Consider the following 22,388-nt stretch of genomic DNA (forward strand, 5'->3'; position numbering starts at 1 on the left):
TGTTGTTCTGCCTCAGTTATAAATCTGCAGAGGGATCAACTAGCAAACAATTGTTTTGGTTACTTCTCATGACTAAGAGACTGCATTTCCTAATGACATACTCTTTTTCAGGTTTCATTTGGTTTCTCAAGGTCAGTGCAATATCATAGAGCAATTAAAAAAAAATAAAAGTCCCTTACCTGTGGCAGAGTGAAGACTCTCCAAGCTCCAGTATCTGGACAGGACACCTCTCATCCCAGTACCACCACCACACACCACCCCACTGCTGTCTGAATCTGAACCCGGTGAGAGCCCGGAGCTTCCACTGCTACTGCAGTTTTCTCCACTGTGTGCCCCACTGGACTCACTGGGGCACTGCTGGGTCCTCATGCAGGCAGGTAAGAGGGAGAGCCAGGGGCTCTGCTGTGCCGAGGGAGAAAATGGGCCGAGCGCTCTGTAGCTGCTCCCAGGGCAGTGGTACCTGGTAGCGCTGTCTGAGGACTGAGCTGGATTCCTATCCTCCTCTCTGCTTGTCTCGATGCATCCTGACATCATAGGGGTCCACTAAGGAGGCTCCCTCTGTGGCATTTCAACTGCTCTCAGCTGCAGCTTCTAACAGCTGATTTTTATTACAGCCAATTTCAAGGCATTAAAAAAGCAAGGGCGGGACAGAGATCTTTCCTCATAATTTAACAGAGCTGTCAGATTAAAAATAAATAAGTGGAAATAGTAGGATTTCATGCTTTTTAAAAATGCCCAAGTGAGAGAGACCTTGTGTTATCTGCTTCCCCTGAGAACTCGGAAAGGACTTAACATATAAACTAATCATGTTTAGAACTGGCTGTGGCTGCTGCTGCTATTAAAAAACTATTTTTGTAAGTCCTCAGAAAAAAAAGAATTCAAAATGAAATCAAAGCCAGAAAAACACAGATTGAGATTTGGGGAGGTTGCAGCTGGGAATTTTGAAAAGTCATTTAATATCCACTCCCAGACTATAGACTTGGGATGGTCTCTATTTCAACATGGGATCTTTGTTAGAGGCCTCAGTCCCACGTGAAACAGCATCACTATTTTTAATTAGATGGTTCTATTTCTCATTACCTAGCATGTGATGCAGTATGCCCCTATAAAAAGGATTCTGAAATAATGGTAGTTTCCCAAGAATGGAGAAATAATTATACTGTTTAACTGCTTTGAAACACCACAAAGGTTTTATGGTAAAGGACATTTCCTGATCACCACTCTGCTAGAGGTATATAAATACCTGCCTTGCAATGGTAGATTTGTCGGACACTATCAAAAATAATTTAAAAGTAGCCACATAGTTTGTACCATGTATGGCAAAAAAAAAACACTTTATAATGTTTCTTGTGCTAGTCACCAGAACATGTGTTTTGATTAAAAGATCAGAACTAGATTGCTTCATTGTGAATTTATCCAGGTCAGCTCAATGGTGGCCAGGTGAGATTCAGTAACTACTCACAAGGGTTTGGACTGAAGTGAACAAGCAGCTCAGCACCACAAGCACAGCTGAGAGGGGGGCAGTCACCCACAGGTGGGACACAAAGGAATGTGCTGAGAAAAATCAAACTGCTCCTACCATTTGCAAAGCGAATGTGTGTCTAGGCACCCAAACTCAGAACTAGGAGCATAATTTCATACAAGAAGTGAAAACACTTGTTTAACTATTTCTGTGTTAAGTAATTCTGCCCGAAGTAAATAAAGTCACATTATTAACATGACCAAAGCCAGCTCCAACAGTGAGATCCCTTTGTCTGTGCAATAGCAGGGAGTACTTTAGGTCAGCAGACTGTTGTCTTACTGAATGTTTACTAAAAGAGACATCCTTTGCCCTCCATCACTGAAGTTTACTATAAAGCATCCAATCATACTAAGACAACTTTTGAGTCCTTAAACATTTCAGCTACTCCTTACAGGAACCTTACAAGGGTCTCCACAGTAACAGCAAAAAACATAAAATAATCTCTCTCCAGTTGACTGTTAGCAAAATAAATAAAAATCCTTCAGTTATCATAACATATAGCTATCAGAATGTATCTTATCCACTTGCACCAAAATATCTTCCCCTAATGCCTCCCAATACAGAAGTGGAAATGTGCTCCCCATTTGACTGCAGTAGAACCACTCTTCTCTATTGATCTAGTCCTTTCAGGGCCTCCTAGAACTGGCTGCATTAAAGTACAAATTGAGAGAAACACTGCCTGATTATAATAACAGGGGAGAAGGTAAGTAAAGTGTAAACAACAGAGATGAATGCAGCTGTTTGGTGGATTTGGGGCATTGAGAAGAGGAAGGGACAGCACAGGTCCCTAGACATGAGAGGCAATAAGATGCTACATTCAGTCCCAGCTATCCTACTTCTGCTCCTTCAAATCTATGCTTGATACAAGAGGAAGAAAATGCCAAGTAGCTTTATCGGTTCTTGACTGAACTACAAAACCAGACAGTATTCACAGAGACCCTGTAGCAACTGCCCTTGCTCTGCCCCCAACCTGCTTAGGACACTATCTGTTCTTCCGCTAACCCTCCCACTCTCTGGACTGAATACACTTGGCAAAGACCAAAAGATGTTTATTCAGGGCCAGAGACAATGGTGCTGTAATCCTAGCAGAAGGTACTACTGCAGTATGCATATGCACTGAAAGGCATTTTCTAGTGCGAATGAAAGACAGGAAAAATACTACAAGCCATGCTTTGGCAATAACAATTTAAAATCAGAGTTTTAAAACTACAACCCACCACAGAGGAGTTCCACCTCAGTACAGACCTCATAGCCTTATTTATTTTTTTAAATCTCCATTGACTTTTTGCTGTGACATTTGATAGAGAAGACAGTACCATTAAAGTTGCCGTAGCAGCAACTGTCTCCAATTACAGATTAGGGATCTCACTGTGCAGCCTGACCAAGCTAGTCGAGGTAGCCCCAGCCTTCGGCAGCCTGATCCTTAATATCTGCTGGATGCTTTAGACTCTGTAGTCTCTTACCTTTTGAACAGCAATTGACAGGATCATTCAGGATTTGCTAGGATCTACTTTTTCACTCTTTACTCCACAAAAAGTTTTTATTGATATGCTAAATCTTTTATCTCAATAGCTAACATATACAATCCCACTCAACCTGCTATGACAAATTTTCAGGAACTCGGCCATCACTTCTTGGCCCAGATTTTTATGTTGGATGAAAATCTGAGTGAGCACATGTTATCAGAGACCTCACAGAGTGCAAATATTTGTGGCTGTGATTAAACAGAATCAAGGCTGACATAGCAGGTCTAAGATCTCTGTGATTCAGAGAGAGAATGAAAAATACAATAGGCAAAGTGATTACTTTTTAGCCACTTAAATTCAATGGTACTTCCATGGGTTGATTAGAATGGTATTGCCATTTCATGCTACAGCTACGATGATACATTTCTGCATATTTGCACACCGCTTTTTTCTGTGTCCCTTCAAGAACTAAAATGACAAAAATGGGAATAAATAGCTCTGCTTATTATTTTTTCTGAACAACAGGATTGCTAAATATTTATGAAACATAATGAAGTCCTGTTATTGAAGCTAATATTTTCCCTCTTGAATAGATTTCTCCACTGGTTGTCAAACATCTTCACATTAACTGTTGCCAAGTGTGAGCTTAACAGCCCATCTATAGCTGGGAAAATAAGATGAAAGTTGGCCACATGATGTTGAGTAAACAAACAGTCCTTTTGCCTCTGAGAAAAACTTTCCGTTATACCAATCAGGCCAGAGGATAACTCAGAATCATTAAGTGGTCACTGTTTTCCAGGCTCTCAACAGAAGACTCAGACTTTGAGAACTTGGCTTGCCTATTGTTACTGCTCATGCAAGATTTCCAAGACCCCTAGTACATTCGTTAGTACAGGCCAGCCAGAACAAATGTATGCGTCTCAGGATGGTATAACCAATACCGCCACAGCAGTAGAACACCAGGGCATCTGTAGATATATGATAGCAGGAAAGTTAAAGGTCTTTGGCTGTTTAAAGACACAGGGAAAATTGCTAGAAAGATTCAGCCTGCATTTAAATAATGATTTAAGATAAAGCAGGCTTAAGGTCTGTTGTAGCAAAGCTGTATGAGACAAATAAGACCTTGTAATACATTAGTTATGAGTTCCTCTTTTCATGGGGAGACAACAGATCTTGAAGGTTTAAGGGTCATGTGTGACCCTATCCAAAATTTTCACAGATTCTCGTAGAGGTAGCAAGGGTAAAACTTCTGTTAGAAGGTAACAAGGACAGGTACAAGGAAAGAAATGCCTCTAGCTAAGAAGCACAGAAAGCAGTAAGAGATGGGACTTCTAGGAACTACAAATCCAAGTCTTAGATAATTGCCTGTATCTGTCACCTTGTGACAGTCTCTGGCTGATAAGTCCTGATGAAGAAGCTTGGAAATGGCAACACCTCCCTCTGCTCTGGTCCTGTGGGCTAGTAGCTCCCATCCCCAAACTGCCCATCTCCTAGCTTGGGAGCAGTCTCAGCTACATCCATCAAACAGCTTCCCAGCAACACAACCCAATCTTAGGCAATGTCTTCATGTTGCAAATAAACAGATATTGGACTTGGTCGAGAGACAGGGAAGGACAGCATACATAAAACAGCCAAAGGACAAACATGCTGATCCACTGCTTTAAAATCCAAAGCCTTGTTACCCTATTATTGCTCCCTCCTGTAATTGTGGGCCCTCCCTGTCAGCCCTTTCCTGGTGGGTCCTGGGTAAAATGGTCTCAAGATTTCAGAGGCTGCTGAAAAGGTAGAAAAGCATTCCCATATCTACATTAGGAAGTGGCTTGTGTCCCAGACTGGTCTTTCACTCTAGCTTCAAATAGCGTGGTAAGTCAGGCAGTAAGGGACAGATATATCCCGCAAGGTGCAAATTGAAGACATGGGCATAACAAGACAACTACAGGGGAAAGATGCATGATACTCAACGATAGTACCTACCAAAGCATGTGGTAAAGCCAAGAAGGGCCCTCCAAAATGTTTAAACATTCCTGATTAAGCATGTTTTTGTTTGTTTGCTTTTGCTAACCTGTGTGTGTGTTTGTGTGCTTAACCTCCATACTTCTCTGGAGGAGGCTCAAGACTCTGTCAATCTTTGCTGAATAGAGAAGATTAGTAACACCTCAACTGCTCTTTATTTCACAGATGTTAGAGCCATCTACTGGTTTCTTACAGTTTTCTCAAGTGGCTGCCCTGGACAGAAGTGGTAACAAGAAGGTAGTCTGCAAAACTTGATCAGAGATAAAGAGCACCACAGCATAGCTGATTCTAACTGCTGGAATATCCATACGACAAGTCTGAGCCCATCTCACTTCTCCCAATTTGACATAAAGGTAGAAAGAACAATGTCTCAGTGCCCTAGTGCCAATGACTGGTCTTGGAATCTAATGAGTACAGCAGATATGGCATTAAAAAAATGAAGCCCTTCTCCCAGCACTCATGATATATTTTAGCTGGGAATAGGTGGCCTCACCTAAATTAGTAAGTTTGTACACAGCTACACTCTTGTTCTCAGGTAATAAGTAGATGCATGACAAATTTCACAGCCATGCATGCCACCTTTTGGGCTAGGATCATGTCAGCTATCTTTTTATACCTGAAGAACTAGAGAGGACTGTGAAAAACCAAGTGTCCCATTTCTAGATAGCATATAGACAGCTACAGGACTACCAATTAGTCCATCTAAATCTATTCCTTTTCTCCACCCATCATATGTGAGTATATATACACACACAACATATACATACACACACATTATATTAACTCTCTCAGGTCCCAGTTGAGAATTATCATGAAATTTGTATCAGCTGTGACTCAGAAGTTACTTCTATGACAGTGGCACTTAGGGATTTCAGCTAATATCAGAGACGTACAGACAACTTGACAATGATAGGTTTCCATCTGGGATTTCCACAAGCTGAGGTGGCAGCTTTTAAAATTCAGCCAGAGAGCTGGTCCTAAGTGTTGGGGGCAACACCAAACGCCTGTGACAGCAAATGATCAAAGCCCTCAGTGCTGAGAGAGCAGAGGTAGGGCTCCTGACACCATAATAAGTATTTTTTTTTTCTTATTTCCAGAAAAAAACTCATGATTCTGTGCACAAGTTGTACTATGCGTCAGAAAGCAAAACAGTTTTGCTTGACAAGATATTCTGACCATTCGACTCTGATGTAATTAGCAGAGTTATGGTTCCCTAATTAGGTAATTCCAGTAGTGCTTAATGAATGGTACAAAGAGACTTTCTGAGCCAGAAAAGGCAGCTTGGCACCCAACTGCAGTTGCCTTTTTCCCTGCCTAGATTCCTAGGTACCAAAAAACTCCCCTGTAACCTGTTTTTCTTATCCCACCCCAAGGATCTATAATAGAGATATCTGCAGCATTTGGGTCAGCACTGTCAGATGAAGAACTTAAAAGCCTAGCAAAAATACATCTCACTGTTTAATAAGACATCTTACATTTTAACACTGAAAAAAGTGTCAATCACTGAAAATGAAGCAGACACCATACTTCATGTGCATTCATTGTAAAAATACAGCATACTTGTTCTTTAAGATGATTCTTTTAAAGTACAGGAAATTGTACCTCTAGAGGTTCATTTAGTTACTTTAGTGCCTAATTAGCAACTTGAGAAGAACCTCACTGTAACTACTGTAGTGCTCTCCAGCAAATATACAGCAGGGAGTCTGATTTGTCTGCAGAAACCTAATTCAAAAGTGTGATATATATGACATCATCCCAGGTAAGATAGAATTCTTAGGGGACAACACAAGTGTTTTTACACCAAGCCACACTATCATTGCCTTTAGTGAGCTTTTCTTTACTCTAAAGCTAACCACTGCCTTTAAGCGAATTTCTACTCAGATATAGATGGAACACTCGGTGAAAATAAGTTAGTGTTTATCATTCCGTTTCCATACTCAGTAAACCAGAGTATAATTCTCTTGCAGTTCATGTCAAAGTAAGACTAGTGTACACACCAGGAGCAGAAATGCGCCGTTTCCAGCCCACGCAGTCCAAGCCTGTCGGAGTGCTCTGGGAAAATGGATGCAGTTTCAGTGGTAGGATGTCAAGAGCAACAGCAGATGTGATGGATGCACTCATTCCAGCCTGCAACAATAGATGGAAAACAAAGACATCAGACATTAAACTTACATACCCTGGAGGACAAAATACAGCACTCATCACAGAACACCTTATTCCCCACCTCATGCCTGCTCATGTAAGTAGTCCATTAGTAGACACATATGGGTGGCTAGAGAGGATAGAAAACAGCAAGAATGCAGGGAAAGCTACAAGGTAATAACAGGAGAAAGAGGATAACCAGGTACTGGATTCACATTCACATACTACCATGTGTACCTACATTCACAGAAAGTCACACTCCTTCCTATGAAGCACATCACCACAAGAAGTCATCCTACCACCTACAGAACTAATTAACCTTTGCTTCCTACAACTTTATGTCTCATAATTGCTGGTTTGGTATTTAAAGATTCAATAGGCCTTTCCCCTTCAGAGATTTCTTAGTAATAGTACATAGCCATAAAGGATGCAGCCAACACTACATTCTTCCTTTCAGTTAAAGGTATAAATAGGATCTCTCTCACCTCTACCTGTTGTTAGGTGTTGTTTTTTTTTTTTTAATAAAACTTACAGAACTTCATGAAATTTTGAAAAAACTATACCATTGCCGGATGTCATTGAACTAAGAACTTTTAGTGCTTTGAGGAGAAAGACATGCTCAAATACATATAGACAGCTCAGGACACCTGCCTCAGTTGGTCAGGCTTTAAAAGAAAAAAGCTGTGCTTTTTAGAAGAAATCACATAAACTACTGTCATAAAAATAGTCCAACCACCCAGACTAACCGACTCTCTCCTGCAGATGTTCATTTCAAAAAACTTTAAGAAATACGCCAACAAAATCCAAAATGTAAGCAAGGCTGTTATACTTTTTCTGTGTCAAAACCAACATTTTCTGACAATCTTGCCACACCAAGAAACAATGGTTCATCGATAAAGGGAAATGAGACCAACATTCTCCTGGTACATCGTCAAGAAATCACTTTAAAATGAGCAAGACACTATAAGATTATAGATCATCTGACAATGAGTGATACAGACTGTAATCAAAGTCACTGAAGCTTGCAGTACATAACGCTGATATGCTTTTCTTAGTTTTTTCTTCCCTCTCTTTTCTCCATCCCATACCCCTCCTAAGGCTGGCACACACAGAAAACAAACATCAGTGACTGCAAGTGACTGGGAGAGCAACTGAAAAGCAGCAGGTCAGCAAGCATTGGTCCTATGGGCATAGCCATCTTTCACCTCTGCGTGGCTACTGCCCCTTCCTTCTGCTACTGTGACATTCAGTTACAACATCGCCGCCCTTCACAGAAGGGAAAGGAGAACTCAGGATATCGAGATGCAACAGTTTATCTATGATCCTTCCTTCTCCCTGCCAGCCCACACCATATCACATCAGCATAAAGTCCATTGACTAGCCTAGATGCTTGTCTCTTCTTTAGAAGATGGCTATTATCCAAAACATCCTTCCAAAATGAAACAGCAAACAGCCTACTGAATAGCCACATACTGCCCAAGCAGCTGAGAATGCTGCTGCTCTGTTCCTGGTTTGTTTTAATCTTCCTAGACCTACTTTCCAGAAACAGAACACAGTCAATATTTTGTCACAAATGACCATCTCCAGAGGGACAGCACAAATCCTGTTCAAATTAACCTGAGCAGGCCTGCTTGTCTAGAAGATCACAACAAAGCCCCAGTGGGAGCACACGCTATTCCAGAGACAACAAAATCAAGCAAAACAGGGAACATACTGAGCTATAACTCTGAAAATACCAAGGGTCTAGATTAGTTACATGAAAGGTGACAGAAAAAAGTGTTGTTCTGTTTAAGACTAGGAAGCAGCATACGCATCAGGAATCTATTACAGTTAAAAACTGCAGGGTTTATTGTTACTACTCCCTTGGACATCAGAACAGGTTTCAGGTATGGACATCATATGGTTTTTACTGCAGAGAAGTCAGATCTGTACAATCCAAAGGCAGGAGAAGAAGCACTTCCAGAGATGTCAGCAAATGTGGGCAGGGTTTACCCCACCCCACAAAGGAAGGAAAGGGAAAGGAGGGACAAGAATATAGTAAAGATCCCTCTTCCACATTTTCTGCTATAGATTCAAAGGGATTATTTCTATGCTTTTATGAGCAGCAGTTCAGCCCCTGGCAGAGGCATTTACCTCTGTTACGTTCCTGTACTTTGTACGTACTTCATTCAATCCCCTTTCCAAAGTGTCTTCATTACCCTCTTGAAGTGTATCTGAGGTGCCCATAACGCTCATAACCATGGTAGTGCACTGCAAAACTTCATTTTCTCTTATTTCAGATAGGGTAAAATCAGGTTTCCGGGAGCCATACTCAGGACAATAAGCTAAATATCTATTTTTCACTGCTTCTCATTTCTCTTTCGAAATAAAAGACAGAGCTTTGCTGCACTATACCCCCCTGGACTTAGTCCCCAATGAGTCTTTTAGGAATCTCTCTAATTTGACAGTGCAGAAACTGTGTTCTAACAAATGCATGTAGAAGCCACATCTGTGCTTTATTACTACACACTAGAGAGGCCTCAAGCTTAACCGTCAGGTTTTAACTTTTTGTTAAGATAGAAAAGAGAAGGATGATAGCAGACAGGCAGGCAGTTAGGAGATGTCACTAAAGCAATTCTTGCAAAAATAAATCCCAAAACAGAATCTATCACCATTACATGCATCAGTTGTTTGGGGCACTGTGTCTGTTCCAGCTAGGGAGTTTCTAAAGCTTTTTGAAAAATAAATAAGTTTAAAAAAAAGGAAAAAGGAAAAGCATACCAGGCTACACTGCAAAACTCTTCACCATGTGAAAGGCAGAGCCAATGGCCAAGCAAAAGAAAGCAGGCTCATGCATAACCATGTGAGTTTCTCATTCCACTTTGGAAGATGCAACCTTCAGAGGTTTGCCACAACCTGCTAAAGGTTAACACTTTGAAGTAGAACATTAGAAGCTGCTCAGCTTGTTACTGGTAGCATTTCATTATAATGGACAGCTGGGCCAAGCTTTGAGTTTGACTCCAGGGATTTACACAGATTGTTTCCATTTAAAGCAGATCAGCAATCCATTGGGCCTAAGCAAAACAAAGACCAGTACATAGAATTGTTTAGCACTGCCATTGCAAGTGGTTATTTTTTAGTCTAAAGCTAGTTTCTTGCTTGTCTGCATCTGAATCCTAACTGCTAGCCTTCAGGATAGCTTCATATATCCACTAAACTCAGTTGCCTACATGGACCTGAATGACAGAGTAGTAGCAGAAATCAGCACTGAAAGTTAAGAATTTGCCTCTGTTCATCCCTGGTGTGCCCTATTCACTTGTTTCCACAACACTGCAGCATTACCTTGTATGCTAACCTGAGCCTGACTTAACCCAATATGAATTAATATAACTGAAGCCACACATCCCAAGACAGCCATGTGTCAGGAAGCATCAGACTTGCAATTTCAGATCTAAAGCTACATACAGGTACATTCTTTCAGTTGCAAAAGGACAACAGACAATGAAAATTTTACAAAGCTTCTTTTGTGATAATTTATTTCTCCTTATCAGAAGGATGCCAAAATCCTTCTAAAACTGCCCCCAAACGCTGCAGCTTGTGACAGCACTCCCACCACATATGAGGGTATGAATAAGACAGCACTATTACAGGAATAAAGCATTAAAAAGAATAAAATACAATAGGAAAAAGAAGCTACATGATGACTATTATGAGTAAAAAATACAGGCTAAAGAATGCATTCACATGGGCATTACCAGAAATAGCCCTTGAATCCCAACACTTGTTTCAGTCAGATTTGGTCTTCCCACAAAAAGTATCAATAACATACACAACACACTCAAATCAACAGAAGTAGTAAAAAATAAAATAATAACAAAAAAATAGCTTTATACTACTAGTTATCTTCTATTCAGAACCTTGCTCTGTTTCTATTCACTGCTGCTACCCAAAGAAGAATAAACCAGAAAAGCAACTCAGACCCAACCCCCGCCCACCCCCCAACATATGATGGTAAGTGAAGATACCTCAATGAGAACTGCGGCAGCTGCTACCCATTACACACCAGATCACAATTTAGAGGTATGTTTACACCAGAAAATAAGGGTGGAAATGCCTAAAGAAGTTGGGTTTTGGCAGCATCAGAATGTGCAGTCAATCAGCATTCAAGCTGTGTAAGTTGATGGCTCTAGGGGAAGCTATTGGGCTAACCGTTCGTTCCTCTTAGAAGCACTAATGGTCTCAGTGCTAGCCGACATACCCTGCAGCATGGGCTATATTTCCATCAATATCCATCCTTGTCAAGCAACTGTAAGGAATATTTTTAGTATGTTTTACTGGCTTCTGTTTACTAGTGAGCTTAACTAAGCCGGTGATGCATTTTCCCTGGCTTGTTTCGTGCCCATACAGCACTAATTAGTCTCTCAGAACTCTGGGCATAGTACAAAAATAATACATTTTCTATTCTTAAGAAATCATAATATACACTTGCCTTGGGAGCATTATTCAGTATCTTCAACACATAGGTAGTAGTGGGGCTGAGCCAGGAAAGCATCCTCACTGAACAGAGCGTGGGCAATATATCACAGAATCATACACCCAAACCTCAACTGGCAACATTTTCTTTTGAAAACATACAAATACAAATCAGCCCAGATTTTAGTCCCTTGTCTGAGTAGGAGAGAACAGCGGGCAGTTCTTCTGAAACCCAGTTTATGGAATTGGCCTGGCTTTCTGTCCCAAGTGTCCATCGGCTTCAACAGGCGGCTCCCCCAGGCAGATGGGTATGTGGCAGGAGGTTCACCCTGCAAGCCCTAGCACATGAACTTAGCTGTGTCCAGTCAGTGTTTCCCCCTCATCATCACAGAACTATTTGTGCACATAAGCTCAGGCACATGCTGAAGTGGTGGTGACAGGATTGTGGCAGCAGCTCCCCTCAAACATTGTCATTTTGATGCAAAACAATCCAGAAACAGGCAACTAGGACAACAGAGAAAGGGAAACAGAGAACAGACCAAAACAGAAAACCCCAAGGAAAGCTTTTATTTGAATATCTACAACTGATTTCAGCCATTTTCAGAAGCTTCCTCGGTATTGTCAGCAGAAGGTGCATGGGGTGTCCCTCTGATCTCATGTCCTTTTTACCCAGAAATTATTTTTTTTTAATGTGTGAAGACTAAATTTGGCTCTTGGATACAGATTCACGGCTCTCCCTGAAGGGAACAGACCTTAGCTCTGGATCCAAGAGTAACAGATGCCATCAGTGTGAGTCACAACAGTCACAAATTTTGTCACAAAAAATCACAATGCTGACCTAAAAGTGTACCCCAGTGGAGAGGAGACTACTGGTACCTAAAACTCCAAGGGCAGTATTCTCTTAGGCACTTCAGAGTGTGAAGTTGCCTCAGTAAAAGCATGGAGTTGGCCTCAGATACAAGGGAAATCTAATTTATAAGTCCCTTTTTAAAATTATATAGCAATGCCACGGGGCACTGAAAGAGATTTCATCAGCTTAATTTATACTGATTTAAGGCAACTTTGATTTCATCCCTGCCCTCCCTATCTTTCAGTCCATAGAGCAATCTGGTGCTTTTGCATCCTATTGTCCAGCACGGCACAGGGCAGAAACTGCTTGCTTACAGCAACTAAAACATCCACCGCCTCTAAATCACCACTTATGGGTAAGTTTAGTGTTTAAATAATCAGTCTCCGCAGACTAACAGACCCAAAGAGAAGCAGAGAGAACTGGTACCAGACAAAGTAGAAGGACAAGAATATGATGACAGTAGAAAGAAGAAGCCAGAGCAGAGAGAGGAAGACAGTGCCAGAGGAGGACAGTGTACGGTTTCTTACTTTTAACTGGTCCTCTGGTAGGTGTTGCAATTGAATCCCTCTCTCTGGCTGTCTCTCTTTCTCTAGCTTCCTTTTCTGGTTCCTCTCCATCCAAACATCATCGAAGCTGAAGCACTTATAAAGGGATTTAGGTCTCTTCCTCCTCCTCCTTTCTGGAATCTCCTTGTCTTTTTCATCTGGAGCAAGGAAGGAAAGCCTCCAGGCTTTGTTCTCAAGGGTGGAGATAGGGCGTGGGGATGGTGGAACCAGGAGAGGCCTCCTTTTGCGATGGGGAACCCCTTTCTCATTTGGACTCTTTTCAGGTGGTGTTTGACATTGCTGTTTGGTCTCCTGTTTTACAAACAGCGGGTGAAAACACACAGTTTGTTCATCGGAAATTTTGTTTGCTTCAAATCAGTTTGAACAGAAGATGGCAAAACTCAGTTATCTAGCCGCAGAACCGTTCAGAGGAAAATGTTTCTCCAAGAGTGCTGGCTGGCTGAAGGCAGCCTGCCTATTCATTCAACTTTCTCCATAGGTTTAGGGGCACTCCACCCTGAAACAGCAGTTCTGCTACCCTTTGAGACAGTGCAGTATATGCTCCCTCTGCACAGGACAATGTCCTTTTCACCCTCATTCTAGATGGCATATTACAATAACGTTACTACTGGGATGTAGGTCACACTGTCTGTATATTATTTGCAAAGATAGTGTCTCTGAAAATAGCATAAAGGCCAGTCTTATCTGTCTGTTTTTCCCACTGTACTTCAGTTATACAAGGTGAAAATGCTTCCTAAATGGCTGCAGCTCTGATAATATTAAGCCCTGTGCTTTCTGATGGTGCTCTTTATGCCATCCATTTTATTTGCTTGATGTTGGGCTGAGAGAAAGGAATTGCAGCTTTGCCCTTCACTCCCATGTGCTTTTACTGTGTGGTTGCACAAAATCACAGCTTTTATAGTGGAACAACTTTAGATGCCCTGAGATATCTAACTACTACGCCAGGTAGCGCAGTTAGAATCAGTAATATTTAAGGTGGGAGATAATATCAAGGAATGAATGATCTTAGGAGTCTCCTTTCTTGCCAAGGAAATGGCAATGACAATAGTATCTCTCCAGTTTCTTTCCAGTACGTTTGAAGAACCCAAACAATGAAATCCTTAAACCACTGCAGGCATTCCCTATCTGTTCTCAACTGAACAACACTCCTAGATCAATTTTTCATTGCCCCTGGGAAGACATGCCACAGTCTAGAAATGCTTCTTATCTACTAGATGCTAAGCAGAAAGGAAAGCGTGTCCTGCTGGTATTCTGTGCCTAACCCCAACATATTGGAGACAAAAAAGGAGAACTTCCACAGGCCCCAAACATGGGATATATTAGGATGGTTCACTCTTGCCTCCTCAGTAACACGATTATGTAAGTAAAATCATGTTGCAAACATGTAATGAAGACCTTGCCACATGGGCATATTGGTAATTGTGTAGAGTTGTTCTATCCTGCTGATTTCAACATAAGATCTTTGTCTTGGCTATAATCTGGAGAATGGTAGCCATTAGCAAGTAATGACAGAGGGACTGTTGTGTGTTCCATCAGGCTAAAAAGGGTTACTTACCCATGTGGTAGCCAGAGACCTCAGGGGTGAGCTGATCCATTGCGGTCTGGTACAGCAATTATAACATGAATAAAGCTTCAAGGAACTTCACAACTGTTCATTTGTCTAGCAATAATGCCTTTATTGATGTGGGACAGAAAGGGACTTTTCTTTAATACCACCATTAAACTTAATTTTATGACTTTTTTACTTAGCAACATATATAAGGAATGTGTTTAGTGTTTAGATAATAAGTGTATTTGCAGCATAAATTCTTTCCAATGTAGATTTAATTGTCTCTGCTGTATTTTCCAGAGACACCTGAAAAAAACAGCTTCAATTACCAAAACCCACGGGCCATGGAACAGAATGCAGTTCTACTTAATTTCACAATGTCATGAAAATGGAAATAAACAAACCCCCTATCTGCTTGAATAGATTAGATGTCGGGACATTTACTTCAATTTCTAGGCTCCATTTATCCATTTTGAGATACTGTATTATGCAGCCTCCAGAAGAATCAGTAAAATTAAACTGTTTTTATATGGCTTAGAAACCATTTAAATTTTTCACAGTTTTATTTAAATTCTGTAATCTAGAAATCGATTTAAGTAATTATTCATTTGCTCCTAATGGCTACATTCCAGAATGTGGGCTTGCCTTTTAAAGGCTTTATACATGCCGCATCTCTCCATTCTTTTCTAGGTGCTCTTTTGAGCTACAATTTACAGGTCGATGATTTTATTCATCCTCTGACAGGCTTCATCTCTTGGCAATGTTTTAAGAGTACCTTCCATACTCTGAGTATCTTGTATTTTGCTAGGCTGCTGTAAAGCTGCAGGTCTCTTCAGAATGTGGTGTTAAGTTTGTAAGTTAGGTTGATACCCATGAAAACAAAAGATTTTCAAGTAGAGAGGACAGAAGGGAATAAAGCAAATTCTCTTCCCCGTCTGCCCACAGCAATTCTGGTACTACAGCCCTCACTGCTCAAACTGCCACCCACATGCTTCTTTAGAATCCAGACAGCATAAGCTAAAAAGGAAAATCCAAACAATCAAGTAAAAAACTTTCACTGGGAATATGTGAGGAGTGGTTGAGGGAACTGGTTTTATTCAAGCTGATAAGGGAACACTAAAGGCAATATAAGAGTGGTGTATATTAATTTTGTAGTTACATGGATAGTGGATCCAAGCACTTTCATAATGTCAGATAATGTAACAAGACAAAACCTGGAAACTGTAGTTTGGAAAATCCTGGTTGAGAAATATGAAGAAAATTTTCATCAGAATCCTTTCCCAGAGAGATGGTAAAATCTCCAGCATTAGATATTTTTAAGACTTGGCCAGACAAAGTCATGGTTTTCTCTATTTGTTGTTGCTACTAGTCCTGTCTAGAGAAGGAGATGGGATTTGATGACCTCCTGATGTCTTTTTCAACCAATCTTTTTCTGTTTGTTTTACACAAAACATCAAGTAGGAGTAAGTATAGGGTAAGACCATTTTGAAGGGTATCTTACACATTTAATATAACCTGGGATGTGAGAGACAAAGGGCAGCATCTTCAGCAAAAGCTGTGCAAGGGCTCATGAGAGTTGAGCACAACCATCCTCAGATGCAGAATTGATCAAGCATTTCCAGATTCATGAACTCTCTGAAAAGTGTCTGGCTGGGGTGTGGCAAGAGACTGAAAATCTCATACCCTCTCTTGAACGCCATTGAAAATCTACTCAACAAAATAATGTTGCCTACTTCCTAATGTCAAAACTCATCATCAGCAATATTAAAAAAGTAGCATGACTGATCCAGGTTCTGGGATCTCACCTAACAGATCAATCTCAGTCACTCTGGTGGTTTGTGCTTAGTCACCAAAAGAGATTCCTAAGATCCTGGCCACTTACAATTTAGAAAATCCTGTCTGGGATTACAAGAGGAAGTCTCTGCTTTTAAAAAGGCCTGAAGCAACTGAGAAATCTCTATTGAAGACATACTCTTTTCCGTGAGAACTGGCCTATCACAAGGAAATTAATTTGTTACCAGGATTAGAATATAATGCAGCATCAAAAGGAGAGCCAGAAAGAGTCCATATTTTTTTTCCCATTTGCTGTAGAAAAGGCAAAACATGATTCCTAGTGGCACTTAAAGGGAAAGGGTAGTTACGGTGACTGCAAAAGGCTTGTGGTACTCTGAAAGACAGCTGCTCACTCTCTAAAGAAAAAAAGATTTTTCTTCTTAAAAGTGACTGCTAGCAATGGAAATGGATTTCTACATTGCCACTCACTTTGAGAAACTTATTTGCTATACGCTAGTCACAAGGCTTGATTCTACCTTATCCCAGAGGGGTAAAATCCAGCTAAAAACAGGGTGGAACCTAGATAGCCTTTCTGAGGAACATTATGCATTAGCAGTGTTGTGATGACTCTATTCGTTTAGATTTCTGTGATAAATCCTTCCTAAAAGAGAGCATCAATTTACATAGTCTTGAACAGAAACAGAAATTCAAAGACTAAGTAGTGCCACCTACCTTAGACAAAGAGGAATATTTATGCATCAATCTAACCAAGGTGTTCACTCGGCCATTAAAGAGTTTCACTAGAACTCATAAACCACATTAAAACAAAAGACAAAACACCACCTGATCATTCCCAGACAACAACTCACCTCATCTCTGAGAATGTCACTAATGGAAGAAGCTGTGTTTAAGCTGATCTGGGATTGACTGCTTATCCCACTGTCATCCTTCTGGTATTCGTTGTCCAATGAGTGTACAGAAAGTAAGAGACTACCTCTGGGTTTCAGTGTCTTTGGTCTCTCAGGAGCCTCCAAACTGCTGTCAGCTGCAGAGCTGTTCCCAAGAGAGATCATTGATGTGGCACATATTCTTCCAGGGTATCGGAAGCTCTTGCGTTGAGAAGCAGATCGTGGACTCTGTGGTTTGGGGCTCATAGGCCTACAGGGCATATCTTTACCTTCAGAATTTGAGAGCTGGGGACATGACGGACTTGATTGACTAAATGGTAACTGCATGTCAGTGGGACTAAATGGAGATTTCATCCAGTATTCCTCTAGAGAAGTATTTAAATTGTTGCCCAGGGCATCCTGGTGTTCATCACAGTCTGAACTTTGTGAGCATCTGATGCCCAAGTCATGGGACCGTGTTCGTTTTCTCCACATATCTGCAGGTGAAGAAACATCAACAGGCTCCACAGAGGTGTCAAAAGAGTTGGTGTCTGTTGACGAACCATTAGATGTTTCTGTTTTCAAAAATGTGTGCCCATTGGAACTGTCTTGCTGCTCTACTGATGTTGTTCTCATCATTTGGCCTCTAGTTGTGTTTACACTCTCCTGCGTTGGTGATAAATTTGCCAGGACAGGCCTTTTTAGTCCATCTGCCTCCTTGCTTTTTAGAAAAGCTTTCCAGGTGCTCTGGCAACGTTTGGTTTTCTCCTTTTCATTTTTCAGTGATACTTTTGAACTTTGCTCAGTGTTTTCTTTTTCTAGAGATTTAGATTCAAATAAGCTTGAGAGTGATTTGTGTGCCAAGGCCAACCTTGCCCTGAACTTCTTGCCCTCTGGATTTTTGTTTCTTTTGTATTCATTTTCAGGGAAGGATTTTCTAAACCCAGGGTATTCCACTGGTTCACTGTCATTGCTTTCAGATGAACCTGAAACTAGTCCATCCGCATATCTGACAGCAGCCAGTGTGAGAGAAGTTGAATTTACATCGGTATCTTCCATCAGTATCCGACCAGAGCCAGAAGCCTTCCTCAGGCTCATTCTATTGAATAATCCTGCAGGCCTCTCATAGAATAAATCATCATCATCAGAGTACTCAGAGGCATAGCTTTCCTTCCTGTGGAAGGCAGAACCAGATGAACAACTTTTGAAAGACTGTAAACTTTCAGTGTCTTCATCTCCTTTCCCAACATCCAATTCTTCTGTCTTTGCCTTGCTGCCAAAGAAGCTACTGCTTCCGTGATTTTCTGCTGTGGCAGGCTTAGTTTTCCTGAAAGATGTCATTTTTGAGAAAACCAAAAACCTGGAAGCTTTCCCGCTATTCCCGTTCTTTGTTGGCTTTTGCACAGCTTTATGGAGACTGCTGTTACTTCCCAGGCCATGGAATGAGTTCTCATCCATATCCTCGCTGTTAGTGCTGCAGGTACTTATATTATCTAGGCCAACCACACAAGCATTGTGGGTTTCTCTCTTCACAGAATAGTTAAAGACATCACACACATCTAGATTCAATGCACTGTTTTTGCTAGAGGTAGCTGTGTTTTCTGCAGGAGAGGCCTCCTTTTCTTCCCTAGGAGAAGGTTCTTCACAAATACCTATTTGTTCCTTTGAACCTTTACAGCCTTCAGCTCCTTCCCTGCCTACTGCTTGTTCAGAGGTGTTGATGCTGGGTCCTTGAAGATCATCATAAACACCATCTCCCTGACACAGATTGCTTATGCTGCACATTTCCACTGCTACTGCTCTAGTTATATAACCTTCTTCCTTTCTGCCCTGATGTGCTTTGAATTCCTCTTCCTTAGTGACCTGGTCATTTTTTGTTTCAGCCCATGACTTTCTGAACTCTTCTGTCTCTAATGCAAAATCAGTCTTTGTTCTGTGTGCCTCAGTCTCAAAGATCTTAATACCACATCTACTATGTGATATTGAGAGCACTTCTTCGCATTTATCTGCTGTATTTTCTGCAGTAAGTACATCATTGCCCAGTGGAGCAGTAACACTGCTGAATTCTACCTTCTTACTTGTTACTGTGGAATTACTACAGGTGAGCACTAAGGATGAAACTGTTTTCTCGCTTTGCTCTTGTGAAATTTCTGTTTTCCCTTCAGCCATATCCCCAATAGGGAGTAGCTCTGCACTACCAAGAAAGGTGTGGGTGGCCAAAATTTGTTCTTCACAGCTACAGCACTCACTCAGAACTCTCTCTGGCTCATCATGATCTTTGCTGGAAGTATGAGGAGACACTGAGTCCTTGCTCACTATGCTTCTCAGTGTTCCAGTTACCCTTTCAGTATGAAGGTCATCAGTCAGTGTCTTGGATTGTAGTCCTTTCTGTTCCACAGATATTATAACCAGGGCAGGCTTTAGCTCTGGAAGCTTCATTAAGTGCCTTCCCTGGCTTACATGATCTGATTTGGGAGTCATTTCCACAGCAAAGAAACTGTCCTTGTCCTTTCCTTGATGAATAGGATGTTCATTTGCTACTGGTTCAGACTGACTCCTTAAGGCACCAGTTTTGCAATTTGTATTTTGATGCACTGAAACTTTATGCTCTGCCTCTGTGTTACTGCCACCTGGTAATGCAGTTTCAGGGACTTTCCAACCGAAGTTAAGGTTAGAAGGATTGTTTTCTTGTCTTCCTCCAGCCGTGACTTCCATATGTGACAGTTCAGATTCCAGGACATTTTCCTTCAAACTTTTCTTCTGCGTTCTACTAGAGGAAGCACAGTTTACAGAACAATTACAATCTCTGTTTTCCACAACAGCAGGAAAACCTACACGACAAGCTGCTAGGTTTTCAGTGTCAAAATTCCCAAATTCAACATTAGTATCACAAGGGAATTGATCTGCTTCCAGACCTCTTTCAGCATTGTACCGAGTACTTTTTAGAAGTTCTTCAGCATTTATGATCACTGGTTCACAGTCCAGGGAAGATGATGTCTCCTTTTGTTTTGGATTACACTCACATGCATCTGTCTGGGTTGAAGATAAGCTACCAGCACATGTACTTCCTGCTTCTGGGCTAAGGCCACATGCCACTGGTTTAGAGTGCAAATAAAAATCAACACACTGGGGGGAGCCTGCTGGTTGAGAAAGCTGACCCTCATTCAAGTCTATGTCAGTATTAAGAAGGAATTGTTTTATGTCAAATTTGCCCTCTTTTATTGCCTTTTCAGGGCCAACAGGTACCCTTGCTAAGTTTTTCCAAGCGTATTCAAAATCAAGCCCTTGATGATGTATTCTGGAACATGACCAACTAAATTTGTCTGTTGGATGAATACAGTTCCCAAAATATTCTGCCTTTCTTTGAGCACTGATATTTTCAGGCACACTGTGCCATGTTTTACTTCCTGTAACCTCTGACCTTGTGTGTAGTGACCCACAAGGTGGAGATTTTGATTTGAAGTGGCGCTGGTAGAAGAATGAATGTGATGTCAACATGGTTTCTGTACTTCCATGTTTTATCCTGTTACCTGTAGTTTTCTCACTGTCAGCTGAGTTATTCCTATTGCATTTTATACTGGACATGGAGTCTAGTCCACATCTATAGTCAGATATGTCAGTGTAACTTTCATGGTAAGGTCCATTTGTTTCAAAATGAAGATTAGACAAACTACAGCTTGATGCTGCATCTGACTGGAAGGAAAGTTGCTGTACCTCAGGAAAAATCAAACAACTTCCGGAGTTAGCTTTGAAACAAGCAATGCTTAATACTGCAGGTCGTTCCTCCTGTCTTGTAACAGCAGCTTCTGTAGGTAAGGAATTGGGATAGGACTGCACTTCAGTGCTTTCAAAATCTGTTTTATTCTGCAATTCCACTACAAACTTTCTGTCTGTCTGTGATAAAATGCCCTCTTCACTCACTTGGTTTGCTGTGTTGGAAATACTGCTACTTAATGTTAGATCTTCAACACCCACTTCACCTTCTGACTTTGTAGTTTGTAATTCTTGTTTGCTTGGTGCTACTTTTATTTTGGAAGACGCTTCTAACTGCACCTGCCAGCTAAATTCTGTTCGCCTTGAGCACTTAAGTTCATGGCAGGTTGTTTCTGCCTTTGCTTTAGGAAGACTACAGCACAGATTTGTTTTTTCTGTAAAAAGGCAGTTTGAATCCAAACAAGTTTCTCCAGTTACATCACTGGCAACAGATTCTGTCTCTGATGCACTCTCATAAGGCTCAGTTTTTACATCTGACAAAGATCCACTCTGATGTGACAGGGTCTCAAAATAATCTTCATCTGTGTCTTGGCTGGATCCTCGTATCTCCAACTCTATTGTGCTTGGAGTAGAAGAACTCAGATCATCTTCAAACTCTCCTTCACTGACGTAGTTGACAACTGGCTCTGGGGTCTATGAATAAACAGCAAAGAATTATTTAACAATGATTTATTAGAAAAGGAACTTAAGAACACAATGGATTTAACACACTGTGATATCTTTAGAAGTTATACTTGACATTTTACTTATTGATGGTCCTGAGGTCTTCATATTTCTTAGTTTTTCTTTCTTACTGCTTCTTAATTAATGTTTTTTCATTTTAATATTTATTTATGCAGAGGCCAAAATTTAACTTTTGGCTTCCACTTTCATAGCCCACTACCAAGACACATTTCACATTCAAATAAGTCAAATGGAAATAATCCCTTGCCAGTAGATCTAAAAGCTCTAATTGATCCATCTTCAATTCTAAGGAGGCAGTTTATGCCATAAAACAGAGAAGTGATCGTCATTGTCCAAATTACACAAATGTAACAAATATATACAGAATGGTTTTGCACTTGGATAACTGGATACTACCCATACCAAAGCTTGAACCAAAGGTGAAAGACGTCTTTGATGTCATTTTGCAGAAGGCTTATACGAGGAGCACTACATATTTGAGTTATCAGAGTACATCCAAATCAGTGACTGAAAGCAAAAAGATCAAAACCACACTATCAACATTAGGAAACATCTTTGTTGCATCATTGGATAGTGTCAATCTTCGTCTTTAACCATCAGAAAGAAACCTGGATATATATTTCTCAAATATAAAGCAGAAAATGAAATCACAACAAGATTTCTTGAGGTAAAAATAGTACTTGCTCTCTGTCAGCTTCAGGTACAACTAT

The 22,388-nt window shown here is 40.8% G+C and overlaps 1 protein-coding gene and 2 long non-coding RNA genes across 3 annotated transcripts in view; 2 read left to right on the top strand and 1 right to left on the bottom strand.

Moving 5' to 3' along the window:
- Positions 1 to 22,388, bottom strand: part of LOC106039165 (uncharacterized) — a 213,753-nt gene that overhangs the window by 95,931 nt on the left and 95,434 nt on the right. The window contains 3 exon segments of the mRNA XM_013186073.3: positions 6,999 to 7,128; positions 12,973 to 13,302; positions 17,203 to 21,627. Coding sequence (XP_013041527.3) covers positions 6,999 to 7,128; positions 12,973 to 13,302; positions 17,203 to 21,627 — 4,885 coding nt within the window.
- LOC136791469 (uncharacterized) lies at positions 237 to 7,102 on the top strand. The gene is made up of 3 exons (XR_010833635.1): positions 237 to 377; positions 5,167 to 5,354; positions 6,969 to 7,102. It is a non-coding gene; the product is annotated as an uncharacterized lncRNA (long non-coding RNA).
- On the top strand, positions 7,101 to 15,208 carry LOC106039175 (uncharacterized). Its single transcript, XR_010833639.1, has 3 exons — positions 7,101 to 7,240; positions 12,690 to 12,800; positions 14,861 to 15,208. It is a non-coding gene; the product is annotated as an uncharacterized lncRNA (long non-coding RNA).

This window comes from Anser cygnoides, chromosome 9, assembly GCF_040182565.1.
Source record: "Anser cygnoides isolate HZ-2024a breed goose chromosome 9, Taihu_goose_T2T_genome, whole genome shotgun sequence".
Classification (NCBI taxonomy): Eukaryota; Metazoa; Chordata; class Aves; order Anseriformes; family Anatidae; genus Anser; species Anser cygnoides.